The 14382-nt window shown below is 40.9% G+C and overlaps 1 protein-coding gene across 1 annotated transcript in view; it reads right to left on the reverse strand.

Moving 5' to 3' along the window:
* Positions 1-1683: 1683 nt before the first annotated feature.
* The window catches only part of ARHGAP42 (Rho GTPase activating protein 42), a 202375-nt gene continuing 189676 nt past the window's right edge, over positions 1684-14382 (reverse strand). Inside the window, exons 23-24 of the mRNA XM_054973588.1 lie at positions 10908-10987; positions 1684-9441 (exon numbers count right to left, since the gene is read on the reverse strand). Coding sequence (XP_054829563.1) covers positions 9353-9441; positions 10908-10987 — 169 coding nt within the window. The 3' untranslated portion in view covers positions 1684-9352. The remainder of the gene's footprint in view (positions 9442-10907; positions 10988-14382) is intronic.

Below are 14382 nucleotides of genomic sequence, written 5' to 3' on the forward strand. Positions count from 1 at the left end.
TTATAGCAAGCCCTTTGGTGTTCTGAGGTAGCCTGGAGTTCTTCAAATATTTATATGCCAGATGGATAGCTTTGTGACGTTCTGATGCATGTTTTGGGTTTCTATAGCCTTATAGGCTTACGCTCACTAAATCTTAGCCTTCACCGGCAAAATACTTGTCATCTCAACCCTGTTATCCAACTTTTCACTCATCCTTGCTCTCTGGATTATTTCTAGTTGAAGTGCTACACTCTAAATCCTGTGCTTTGTTACTGAAGCAGTTGCCAAGACTAGGTGGATGACCCCCAAACAAGGCCTAAATGGAGCTGCGGAGTGTGGGTTTTCTCATTGTATCAAGTTGGCTCAAGGTGCGAATGAGCTTCCCGTATTTCATAAAGTGGAAATCAAAGGCAGATCCTCCATTTCCAGTCCACAAATTAAGTTCTGAATTACAGAAGTGTCTGAATTCTGGAGGAGCGTTTTCAACCACTGTGCTCATCTTCTGAGGCATTGCTTCATTTGTCTCCACCTTCTGAGATTAAGTGGGTGGCAGAAAAGGAGAGGGCCTTCTCTGTTGTGGCACCAAAACCCTGGAACAGTTTCCCTGGGAAGACTGGCCTGCCCCCTTGTTTACCATCTTGTTTGGAGTTCCCTCAGGGATTCCTCCTTCCTGCCCAATGTTTTAATTTTTAAAAATGTTTTTGTATGTATTTAGCTCAGGTTTTGTTTTAATGAAATGTTTTTTTCGGTTTTAATGGCTTTTAAGATGTGATTTTGTGATGTATGTTTTTAATTAGCCACACTGGTGGTCCTTATGAGGACATATAGATCCAGAGGAGTTAGGCGTGTTAGTCTGTAGTAGCAAAAATAGAAAGGAGTCCAGTAGCACCTTTAAGACTAACCAAATTTACCATAGCATAAGCTTTAAAGAATCACAGAACTGTGATTCTCTAAAGCTTATGCTATAGTAAAGTTGGTTAGTCTTAAAGGTGCTACTGGACTCTTTTCTATCTTATGAGGACAGAAAGGCAGAGTATACATTTTATAAAATAAATAAAACAGAGTGTGTTGGTGACTGTTTCTGGTCTAGTAAGGATTTTTTTTGGAATCTAGTCATGATCTCCCAAGAGACTCTATCTCTGGTGAAAGAGGATTCCTTAAATGTACAGAGATGGTCTACCAAGTACAAGAAGGCTGTATATATTCATGGTAACACCTGGCAGCCTTTCCAGAGAATCTCAAACATGTTCTGGAATGCCACCTAGATATTTAAGGGAATTTGGATGGGTTCCTGATGACATTATTCTGGGACGTAACCAATCGGCTCCACTCTCAAATATCCCCGTTCCCCAGGAGCCACATATATGGGCTGCAACAGAAGGGGGGGGGGAGGTAGGAAAGTTGTTCTCCAAGGGCAGAAGTACTTCTGCTCCTCTAGATCCAAGCTCTAGTGAGCTTTTGTTAATATTTCCTCCTATATGAACCTTTCCAGCCTCTGCAGTTGGAAAGCAAAGCCATCTCACTGTAGAGTCCTTTTTCAAGTAATGTCTTAGGGAAGAACATTCATGGATGTTGCTCAGTTCCCAAAACAAGAGAGCTTCTTTGTCCCCAGTTCTAAGTAGCAGCTAGTACAGTAATACAAGTATTAAGTGTACCATGCTTAAAATGATAAATTTAGTGAATGCAAAACAAACACGACCAATATACAGATAGGTAATTTTAATTTTTAAAAATATGTCTTACATTTTTAGTGTAAAAATTACAGCACATGATGATTGTAGCAAAATTCATTAGGAGCTACATACTGGTTATTTACATATATATGTATGTACAGAGTGCAGATCTTACAAAAGGAAACACCTACAACAAAATAAACAACAAGTTCTATTAAGATAATTTACTAGTAATAAGTTCTTAAACGTATTTGACTGTTGTCTTCTTATAATATCGGATACACATTCTTGGTATTCAAAATACAAAATATTATCTAACAATTATATAAAACTCCAGTACCTGCAAAAAAAAAATAACCAACTTTAATTTAAACGGAATTCACAGATGTGCAACCTACCAACATTTTCTTGCTTATTTATTTCCCAAATATTGCAGAGAGCTGAGAACGTCTGAAATTCTTGACCAGAATGGTGTCGTTCCTTCTAGCCCAACCATCACATGTGGGGGGGGGGGGAGTGAAGGAAAGCACCAAATACTAGAGTTATAGGGCATTAAAATTATGTAATGCTGCCACATACAGGACAAGAATATATTCTAACTTTGTTTTCAGTGGCTGGCAGGATGTATTATATGCAACTATTTCTTAGGCAAGGGCACCCAAATCTTCAGTTAGGACAAAACAAACAAACACACAACCCCTTTTTGTCATGGTCTTAATCGACATACAGTCATTCCATGATAAGGTGAAGTTATATTTGGAAAAGGCAGAACTGGCCCAGTCTGGATAGAAGCAATATGAGCACAGAAGCAGACTTCTCTATTCTTATCCCTGACTGGATGAGTAACTTTGTAGATAAACCAGTTCTGCAGCACAGGCCCCTCCTCGGATCCTGGTACCGGGTTTTGTGAGGAGACCCTGATGAAAATCAGTAGTGGTGCCAATTAGATAGCCAGGAAGTGGAAGGGGTCTGGATTGTGCTCCTCCCACAAAACAGATGTTTCACGTGATAACCCCTTATTTTAATTAGATTCTATGTATATCCCTATTCTTACATGGAGTTTCCCGGGGACTCCCATTCCTGTTACTGATTGGTTAGGTGGCCAGAGGCTCAAACTATGTAACATTAGTTCAATATCTGTTCTTCTTTTAAAATTTAAGCAAAATCAGCTTATGCAACCTGCAAACTGGAACAGAGGAAAGATAAGATAGAGAACGGCTCCCCCCCTTGTTGTTTCTCCAGCTCAGCATTATCCTCCCCAGCTGCCTTTTCATCTTATGGTGGGCAGATCATATGTTGGAGCTATATTGAGTCCTTTGGATGTAAAAGTAGTTTGGAGAGGGCAAGTATGAACTGGGGAGATGACTTTTGGCCTGCCCAGGTTGATTTAGCTTTAAAAAAAAAACTGCAGAATTCCATGCACCCCCCACACAATTCATTGGGCAACAATTACTGCTTTTCTAATGGGGCTTTGTTGGTGTATATGTTTCTAATAGGAATTGCTCCAATACAATGGAGTAGGGCCAATGCATTCTAAATAGTAGGCAGGTGTGGGGGATAGTTATTTTTAAAAATAATAATAAGGAATCTTGTATTTTGATATACACTTGAAAATCAATTCTACTTATTTGTTGTGACTCAGCTCTAGTAAGTTTTACAACTGGTAGCTTATATAAAAATGTATCGTGCATCCGCCCCAAAGCATAAATGGCACACATGGCATTATCCCATTGCCCCGATCATCTCAGATTAGGGTGAGAGTGGACTGGCCCAAGGTCCCCAATAAGCGGTAGACAGGGACCAAGTATTTGACATGGTCCCAAGACTCCCAACACAGCTATACATCACTGGAACTCTCAAACAGAACTTAGGGCCATCAAGTTGCAACATCTTAAATACAAGAAGATGATTCTATTCTATTATGTATCTAGAGCAATAAATTTTCTTTTGCTGAATTCAAACAACAAAGATGTATACAGTGACTTCTTCAGAATTGTCATAAATAAGATAAATAAACCCCATGGCAACATATGTCACTAAAAAAGCAGTCTAATATCACTTCAGTTTCCATGAGGGTAAACAAGACGGCTGCCATTTCATGCCAGCGAACTGGGTGTATTTGAGCTTTGTTACTCCACACTATTAGGTACATGTCTAACATTTAAAGGTAAAAACAATAAATATACACAAGAGGACTTTTCAATATTATGAGTTCGCGCTCAGGTAGATACATTGAGCAAGGCTATCCTTTGCGAATGAAAAGAGACTGGAGAAGTGTTGGTTACAGTAGCTGTGATATTATACAGCAAGTAAAAGATAAGAAAAGAAACTGATGGGAGCAGGAAGAGAAATAAGGCTCTAAAAATTTTGAAATTAAACAAGTGTAATGGCCTGCTGTTGCTAATATGGCTTATTTTACAATTACAAGCTATGACTAAGTGTGCTTATTTATTGGATTTTCTCTATATGCATGAGGATGAATTCTGTGACTTTGATCCAACAATTCCGTTCTACTGATGGCAGAACTTTCCATAGATAGAAGAGATTCCTTATAACAGTGGAAAGCTCTGCTATTTATGGAAAAAAGTAATAGGATCCAAGCCAATGACTCCTTTCTGCTAAACTTCTCAAACATATAAGGACTTCCTTCAAGACAGAAAAACTTAGAGGAAAGGTTCTTGGATTAGAATGAAGCCATCCATAATAACACTGGCTTGGTCCAGCCAGTAACTGAATTGTTTATACAACTTCCCCGCTTGCTATAGTTTCTACGTTAATTCCATTGGAGGAAGCAGATCCACACAATGCACTTGGATCTGCTTCTTCTTCAGAATGTATGGCAAGGTTTGCGTATGCATAATTGTACTTATTTTATTTTACTTCAGTTATACTCCACTTATCTCTCCAATGAGATGTACCCATCGCTTAAGTCTGCTGGGGCTGGGGCAGGGCTGGAGAACTGGATCTGAGAGATAGTATATGCCTCCTTGAAAGGGGGTGGTCACCCCTGCTTTGAAGTGGGCAGTGATACATCCACTCCTGAAGATACTTACTCTGGAACCAGAAGAGATGAATAAATACCTGCCAGTCTCAAATATACCATCCTTGAGCCAGGTGAGTGAATGAGTGGTGGGTAGGCAACTTCAGGGATTACGGAATGAAGCATATTGTTTGGATCCATTCCAGCCAGGTTATGGGACTGAAACAGCCTTGGTTCTCCTGGTGGAAGATATGTACCAGGAGATAGACAGGGGGAGAGAGTGACCCTATTAATCCCCCTGGAACTCTTGGTGGCTTTTGATACCATTGATCATGACATCCTTCTGGATCACCTTTTGGGGTTGGGACTGGAAGACATTGTTCTACAGTACAGTTGATCCTGCGTCAAAGGCAAGCGTTGTGCTGGAAGACTGCTGCTCTGGCCCTTGGCCTTTGCCCTACCAGGTTCCACAAAGCTCCATCTTGTTCCCCCGCGCTTTTCAACATCTATGTAAAGCTGTTTGGAGAGGTCACCCAGAGATTTTGGCTCAGTTGCCACCGCCATGCAGATGATACTCTGCTCAGTCTTATGTTTCCAGCAGACCCCAGGTAGGCTGTGGAAACCGAACAGTTGTCTGGAAGCAAACTGCAAGCAGGTGAAGACTTGTTAACTTCGGTGTACCCCTAGTAACTCTTACCTGCCTTTCTTCCCAGTTGAGTTTTTATGTTTATGTTGAATTGTTTGATTTTTTTAAAAAATGTTTTTGACCCTATTTGGGTGGAAGGGCAGCAGAGAAATGTTTTAAATAAATAAATAAATAAATAATAACCAGTTACACCTTTCTAAACCCACTGACTTCAATGGGCTTAGAAGGCTGTAACTCTGCTTAGAATCTCACTGTTAGAGAGCCAACATGGGTGTCTTCTTCATGCTAATATTGCAGTATGTAAAATAAGTAGAAGGGGCATCTTGACTCTTGATCGTTTGGATCCCGTTGCCCTACCCTGTTTATCCAGCTTCTTTCACACATCACAAAATTATCCTAGGGAATCTTTGATGATCTAACATCAAACATAGGTCACAAGCAAGGAGAGGGGGAGGGGAATTCAAATTATAATGCTATTTTTTGACTGCTGAAATGGTTATTTATTGCTTTCTTGGCAATCCTACAGAAAACTTCAAACGTTCTGGGCCAATACATTATAGTGTGTGTGTGTTTTTAATGAATCTTCATTTACAGTCCTGTGCCATATTTAATAATAACATAACAATAACATTCAATTTATATACCGCCCTTCAGGATAACTTAACGCCCACTCAGAGCGGTTTACAAAATTATTATCCTCACGACAACCACCCTGTGAGGTGGATGAGGCTGAGAGAGCTCTGGGAGAGCTGTGACTGACCCAAGGTTACCCTACTGGCTTCAAGCAGAGGATTGGGGAATCAAACCTGGTTCTCCAGATTAGAGTCCTGCCGCTCTTAACCACTATTCTCTACAAAAAGTAATACAAACGATTGGTTTAAAAAGAAAGAAAAAAAGAAGGCAATTAAAACTAAAGATAAGGGGCATTACTGATATTTATATATCAATAAATTTGGGTCCAACTGTGAATGGAAAGTGCTTGCAGAATGCCCCCCAAAGTCTCCTGCAACCTCTGAAAGCTGCTTCAGAAGGTCAAGGGATCCTTAGGAACAGAGCAAGGCAAAAGAAGCTGCTGTGAACCAAATTCACTCCCTTACATTCTTGTAAAAGTTTTTGCTCTGAGCACAGAAGAGTTTGCGCAAGAAGTGAGGGAAGTGATTCCTGCCAATTTCTCTTCCGGGAAAGGAGAAAGGGAAGGGATCCATTCCATGAACTCTTTCAGTTCACATTTCATAGTGTCCAACCCGTTATATATCTCAGGATCACAGCTACTGGGAACAATTTTCTCTAGAAAGAAACCAACAGTTACCCTGGCAGGTTAAGTTGCATAAGTGGAGCACTGGAAGATGGCACAAGAACAAACTGGTACCTTCTAAGCACTTCAGTGATAACTCCGGGCTTCACTGAACAATTGTCACAAAAAAACTCCATCGTAAGAAAAAAAAAAACATCGTAAGAATGTTCTTGCCGTGGCAAGAACATTTGGCACGGCAAGCAGCCTAAAGATGTGCTGCTGGCAGATAATGTGCTTCCCATATAGTGAAGTGATCGGTCAATTTCAGCATATCAGCTCAAAAGGAGAATTTACGGCACTGTTCTTGGTGGATAAATGGCATGTGACACAGAATACAGGCAATTTCTAACGAATTCTTCTCACATGGCAAATGTCCACTGTTCTTTTTCAATGTCACCATCATAACCATATAGAACTATACTCTTTTTGGGGGGGTAAATCCCTCACATTTGCAACAAACTGCAGCAAACATAAGGCCATTATAGATAATTCAAGGATTGGAGATTGAAGGGAAATCACAATTCCCTCCCTACCATAAGCTGAAGTCATATGAAAGTAACTCTGTGGCCACGTTCAGACATTACAAGAAATCTGTTTGGTTGGGAACAGCACAAACACAACTTGTTTGCAACACTCACTCTCCCTTTGCCTACATGCAGAGTATGATCAATCGAGAGCTTCCTGGTTTCAGAAGACTTCAACCAAGCTTTGCTTTGCCTTGCCATGGCTTACTTGCTGTTTGTTTCTTCCTTGGAAGCCAGGGTTGGTGAAGATGACAAAGAGTGAGCCCAGACTGCACAGGCCTCGCTAGCTGATCTGAGCATCAAATGGCAAGATGAGCATATGACCGAAACTGAACACCCCCCATTCACATTACTACCAATACAAGCATTTTCAGAGCAGGCACTTTACATTTTCAGCTTTGATTCAGAGGTCTGGTATACACAGGCAGCAGAATATGGTGGTGGAAGTGACTGCGGGTGAGGGGTGCCTCTCCATCGCAAAAACTCCCTGCAAGAAAAAAATTACTACATCAGATAGAAATGTTCAAGCTGAGCTAGTTTTCTTCTTGCAGGGACTTTTTAAAAAAAGACAAACTTTCAAAAAGGTGAGGCACAAAAGAAGTATGAAGTGGTACAGTTCCAAGCAAGGACTATAGCATCTTGTTATTCAAGTGGTAAGCTGCAGTACAGCTCTGCTGACGACCTGAGATCGATCCTGGCAGAAGCTGGGTTCAAGTAGCCGGTTCAAGGTTGACTCAGCCTTCCATCCTTCCAAGGTTGGTAAAATGAGTACCCAGTTTCCTGGGAAAGGCAATGGCAAACTACCCAATTACAAAAAGTCTGCCAAGAAAACGTCGTGATGCGACGTCCCCCTGTGGGTCAGCAATGACTCGGTGCTTGCACAGGGGACTACCTTTACCTTTAATTACCACTTAATTCTACTGCATGCTCAGACCAAGTCTGAATCAAGAGACATAAACAATGGAACCCTAAGCAGAGTTATACCTTTCTAAGTCCACTGAAGTCAATAAGCTTAGAAGGATGTAACACTATTTAGGACTGCACTGACAGGGACAGGCATGCTTGTGTGAATTCATTGCCTCTGTCATTTGTGTAAGGATTTCTCATATCCATTAATGTTAACAAAACAGATGCAAAACTGATGCCCTCTAAAGCAGAACTGACAGTGCAAAACAGCACCCACAGAAGTTTTCCCCTGCTTTGCATTCAGTGGCAAATGTTTCAGTTTCCAAGTAAGCAAAAGCTCACTCCATATAGATGCCACTCACAGCTGTACCGAATAAAGTTTTCGGAATGTACAGCTCATGAAACATGTTATTTTGCAAGACACCTGTCTAATTCATAAGAGAAAAATCCAAACAACTTCAAGCTGATTCACGCCGTATGGTAGGTATTATGTAGGATTTTATTTTCTGTTTCTTGCCTCTTTGCTTTTAGATCCATTGAATTTCAGGATCATATTTATATTAATTAGTGCTTTTTTACTCAATCAGTGCCCTGATTTCATCCATTTCAAAAGATCCAAGAGCAAAATTAATTTTTAAAAAACCAAACATTTTTATTAATATGATTGGTCCTCTGATTCAGGAGCACAATGTTTCAGGGCAGACAGATGCTATGAATATAATTTATTAATAATTATACCGATAAAATATGCACTAGCAAAGATGGGAAAAACACTTCTATGTAGCATTTCCATTGCAAAAAGTTCCTTTTAAAAACTGGCGGGGGGGGGGGGGGAGATCACATTTTGATTAACTGATGTCGAGTGAAAGGATCTGCGGCCCAACACATGACTTACGTTCACTTTGCGAACTGTGACCACTACAGACATTTCTCAAAAAGTTTACACAAGCATTTTCATAGTAAATTCTTGAAATGGCTTGGACCAACTGATCACTCAAAAAGGCAAATCTCCCAGGCAGCAGTCTTTGATTTTGAATTTCTGGCTGATCTGTTGTCTTCTTTAAAAATAAAATGAACTTCTGGTTACCAATGGAGATGCCTAAAAACAGTACCATGTTTTAAAAACAGAAAAATTAAAAACAAAGCAAAACATCCTGTTGATTATTTTCCTTGGATTCTGTCCCACTTGTAAGGCGCTACATAATTTGCCACTGCAGAAGTCGTCGGAAATCAACCACCTGCAGGGGCTAACTGACAGATCCCCGTATCTATGTCAGATAGAAGAAAATCATAGTGCTTATTGCTTGTTACCATGGATACCATGAAGATACTGCTGTCTGCTAACTGTTACTAGAGAAAGACAACGTAATTCTCTGGAACGAGTCCCGTTTTGCCTTCATAGGTTGCTTTTAACCATCCCGGTTCCACAGATGGATACACTGTGAAGAAACAATAAGAGTCATGCATCTGACGAAGAGAACTGTGATTCTTGAAAGCTTATGCTACAATAAAGTTGGTTAGTCTTAAAGGTGCTACTGGACTCTTCAGAATAAGAGTGTAGCTTTAAGCTTTACCCGAAGTTTGCACCCTTTCACAGATATATTTTAATAGTTAACATGATCAGTGAGTCAACATTATTATTCACCATGAATGTAATAACATGAACAACAATCGAGTAAATGAATGAAGAGCTTCTGGACAGACCTGTGCCCCCCGCCTTCTGAAGTACAGCAGGGTGGTTTCCACATGGCTTACCTTTTGCCAGAACACAGCGTCTTCATGTGCGAAATCGCACCAGGAAGACGCTGTTATCACACGATTTCGTGTGAGAACACACTTTTCGCACGATTTCGCGTGAGAACATGCTGTTTTCGCACGATTTCGCGTGAGAACGTGCTGTTTTCGTGCAATTTTGCATGTGAACACTCTATGTTCCGGCAAAAGGTAAGCCATGTGGAAACGGCCCAGGTGGCTAAAAGTGAGATGATACTTTTCTATAGTAATACCCTAGTTATGAAACACCTTTCCAGTGAAGATCCACCTGGCATCTGACTTTGTTAGCTGCAGATGACAGTTAAGATGTTCCTTTTTGTCCAGGCTTTTAATGGAGAGTGTGTGAGTCTGTAGGCTGGGATTTTGAATTGGCCTTTTTTTAAAAAAAATGTTTTTGAGTATTTAATTAATTATTGAGTATTTAATTAATAGACACATCAATTATCTATTAATGTATTAGCACACTTTTATAACTGTGAGCAGTCTCAAGAACGTTTTATGAATTGAGAGCATGGGAAATATTCTTTAAATACACGTGATCTCGGGTTTATCTGTTTTAACTATCTGTTTTAGAGATGTGTTTTTAAATGTTTTTAATAGAGGATCACTTTCATATCTTATTTATTGTTGTTTCCTGTGTTGGGTTCTGACTGTGTTAGGAGAAAGGCAAAGCATATAAAACTTCTAAATGAAGAAAGAAATAAGGAAGTCAAATATTAGTATATGTATTTGGTTATTGGTTGTGTTTTAGTTACCATTTGTTATTTGTTAATCTATGCTATCTTGTAATTTATTGTATGCTTTTTATTAAAAAAATTGTTTAATTAAAAAGAAATATTAGTATATGGTATCATTTTGGTTTGGATCTTGCCAGCTTTTCCCCTGGTAAAAAAGGAATGAGGGGGTTCCCTTTGACAATCAAAAAGGCTATGCTAGGGATATGAGACCTGCACAGATAAAAGTCATGGGGGGACTGCCAGAGGGACTGTAAGTAAGGAGGGAAATTAGCCAAGACTGTAAAAAAGATGGCTGGATCCAATCCGTTATGGATAACATAATTACTTTATAACAGTTATTAAATAAAAACAATTGCATTATCACCATCAAAGGAATAAGAAACATTGCACCTTACCATTGGAAAATATTGCTCCCTGAGGGAAAGAGAGTTCATGGCTGTGTTCAGCTTTGCAGGAATACATCGCCTTGGCTTGCCTGAAAAAGCAGCATGTATAGTTTCAGTTAGACAGAAATCTATGATCTGTGAGAGGAAGAGAAGTTCAGTAGAATGTGCTAAGAAATGCATTAAGTAAACTCTACAGAGGCTGATAGAGAAGGCACTCTGACATTCCAGATCCTACCCTCTCATACATACTCATTAGGTAAGGTGCCAACATTTATCATGTGTAATGCTAACCAGTGTTGACTCCTAATCAGGGTGGATCTGGTTTCTAATCCTGGGATAAGAGCAACCCGGTTGTTTTCATTATGGCTGATGTCGGTGCACACATAGCCATTAAGGCTAGGGGGGTAGGAATTCATATGATGAGCGTGCAATTGTGAGTAGACATGGGCATGAACCAAAAAAATTTAACGAACCAGCGGTTCACGGTTCGGTGCCGATGACGATCCCGAGATCGTGAACCGCAACAAACATTTCCCATTACCGAACCGGTTCACGGTTCGTGGTTCATTGGGTGCGGAATGGCCCCCGAGGCACTTACAGAGCCCATATTCCCAGGGAGTCTTTTGCAGGCTCTCCTACAGCCATCACCCAAGTTTGGAAAAGATTGCAAAAGGGATCTTGGAGCTATACCCTCTCCAATCCAAGGCCCCCAGGTAACTCCCACAAAAATCCAAGCTCAATTATACTCTCAGTCTCTCTCCCCAAAGGCTAGCAAGTGGCAAGCAAGAGCTCTGTCCCACTCCACTGCTCGCTGAAAGTGAAACCCAGACTGGGAGCCCACAGCTATTTATAAGCACAGGTCCCATTGAGCAATGCAGGAGGTCTGTGTTTAACTGTCAGAGCCGCCTATCAGGGTTTGCAGGGATGAGATTGGAGTGCCCGTGGCTACAGGACACCCCCTCCCCCTCCCTCCCCTGGGTGTCTTCTCCCAACTTGTAACCGCTTTGCAGCTCCGTGGTTGGAAGGAAGACCTGCCGATCAAGGTAAGCTGGGCTTCCATTCGGGTTTCCAGGGCGACAGAAGGAGCGCAGACAGAGTTCAGGCATTCCCCCGGCTCCGTTGCCAGGGGAATTGATTGCTGGTGCCTGAGTGTATGGCTTCCCAAACTGCAGCCGAACGCACTGAACCAGGCTTTTACCAACTGCTGGTTCATTGGCCATGGCCGATAACGAACTGCTGGATCACGATCATGCGATCGCCATTTTTGTGGGTTTTTGAAGTTCATAATGCTGTTCGTGCCCATCTCTAATTGTGAAGTCTGCCCCTGATCTGTGGCTAAATGGTGAACCCATAGTGAATTTGCTGTGTGGGTGGGTGGTTTCATGACAATATCCTTTTTCTCAAGCTCCTGTTTGAAGTTTTTATTTTAGCTTCCAAAAATATCCTCATATGTATGGTGCCAACATTATAGTGGCAGCCATCACTGAGGTTAAATATTAGGACAAACATCCTAAGGACAAACGCAGTCTTGCAAAAGAGCAAGTTCAAATCCTACTCCATCATAAAAGATCGAGGTAGGGTGGGGTGTTGGAAGTGAGGCATTTTGTTCCAGTTTCACCTAAACCCGCCGCATTGTTGCGAGGTTTAGAAATGGGATAACCGCATGCATGCTGTTCTTGCATTCTCAGAAACAGATACATTTTGCTATTATGAGTTTTTTCCCCTTCAGAAACCTCTGAACATCCTCCAAAGAGACCCTAGTGGTTTTCTACACAGGCACGGATCAGGCCCATATGTGCTTAGTTTCAACAACTCTCTGGTTATTTCCAGATGAATTGTTTGCCGCTCTTTTGTTTAATGAAAGTAAAGTATCAGCTAGCAAATGGAGCCTCCGATATCTCCATCCCTCTCTTTTGCCCATGCCTCCCCTGTCTCCCAATCTTGGCTGTGGGGATGGGGAACAGAATGGTGTATGTGGACCAAAATGCCATTTTCTTTTGCTGTTAATCATCTGCCTACTTTTCAAAGTGTAAGGACCTTTGATGTTCCAAGGCAGAGCTCATCATCTGCAATTGTAAAGATGGGATATGATCTCTCTTCTTGTCTGCAATGCTCCCATTCATTCAATGAAGCCAATAAAAGAGGGAGCGAAAATAACATTGTCAGTCATTGCACATTCCTAAAGGAGACCTTCCATTTTCTTTTGAATATAGTACTGACTAAGGCCCCTTCAGCACTCAGAAGAGGGTTACGTGAATGGCACCTAAGAAACTAATGCTTCTCCGAGCCTGGCTAATAAAACTCATTGGGTTTTCACATTTGCAAGCAGATCCTCCCTGCCCCATTCTTTTCTCCACAACTGTACTTGCTCTCTGGGTAACCAGAATGGTACAATGGTTTGAGTATCAGACTAGAACATGGGAGACACAGGTTCAAATTCCTGCTCTGTTCACTGGGAGATACTGGGCTAGTCACATTCTCTCAGCCTAACCTATTCCACAGGGTCATTCTGGGGGATAAATTGTAGGAGGGGGGGCACGTATGCTCCCCAGAGCTGCTTCTTATAGGAAGGGTGAAATAAAAATATGATAGACCATCAGAAAACTGGAATCTCAAGGTATCCAAATATTTGGGCAAGACTTCCACACTATACTAATACATATTATCTAGTGTTCCCCCCTCCCCCTTCTAATAAAAGAGTTTCCAATAATGATGTTCCCTACCTTGGGGGCCCAAACCTGCCAGCAGAAAGAGGTGCTGGTACCATGTACCAGTGTGTACGGCCAGAAAAAAAGCCCTGGTATTATCCATTGCTGTATATTTTATCTTGCTCTTACTACATTATACTTCTACTTATGTAATAGCATTTCTAAAATTGGTTGAGATGGGTAGCCGTGTTAGTCTGTCTGCAGCAGAAAAGAACAAGAGACCAGTAGCACCTATAAGACTAACAAAATTTGTGGTAGAGTCTGAGCATTCGTGAGTCACAGCTCACTTCTTCAGATTCTTCTTCAGCGCACCAAAGCTCCTATCCTCTTTTCTAAAATGGGTTAATGTGTCATTTTAATATTTGTGATGTTTGTTTTCTGTGATCCTAGTCCTATTATACTGTTTAGTAGGTTTTTCCTCATTCTGTTGATTACTCTATGTAAACTGCCTTGAGTCTCAGAGAGAAAGGTGAGCTATAAATAAATAGATTTCAAATATTACTTGAATACACCACATCTGTACTGTAGCTTTCCTCAAAGGAACTCATAGCATCAAAACAGGGTATTTCACTTTTACAGTCACCCCACCTCTCTTTGAAGTAAGTTAGGTTCAGACACAATAATAAGCCCAATATAAAATTGAGGAACTTCATTCACAAATGAGTGAGAGAAATTGAACTCATGTCTCTAGTCCAAGGTCCTTTACTATGTTATATTGTATTGCTCCACAACAGCATAGCATGAAGGTGAAATTCATTTCCCTCAAAACTATGCAA

The sequence above is a fragment of the Eublepharis macularius genome, chromosome 3, assembly GCF_028583425.1.
Source record: "Eublepharis macularius isolate TG4126 chromosome 3, MPM_Emac_v1.0, whole genome shotgun sequence".
Lineage (NCBI taxonomy): Eukaryota > Metazoa > Chordata > Lepidosauria > Squamata > Eublepharidae > Eublepharis > Eublepharis macularius.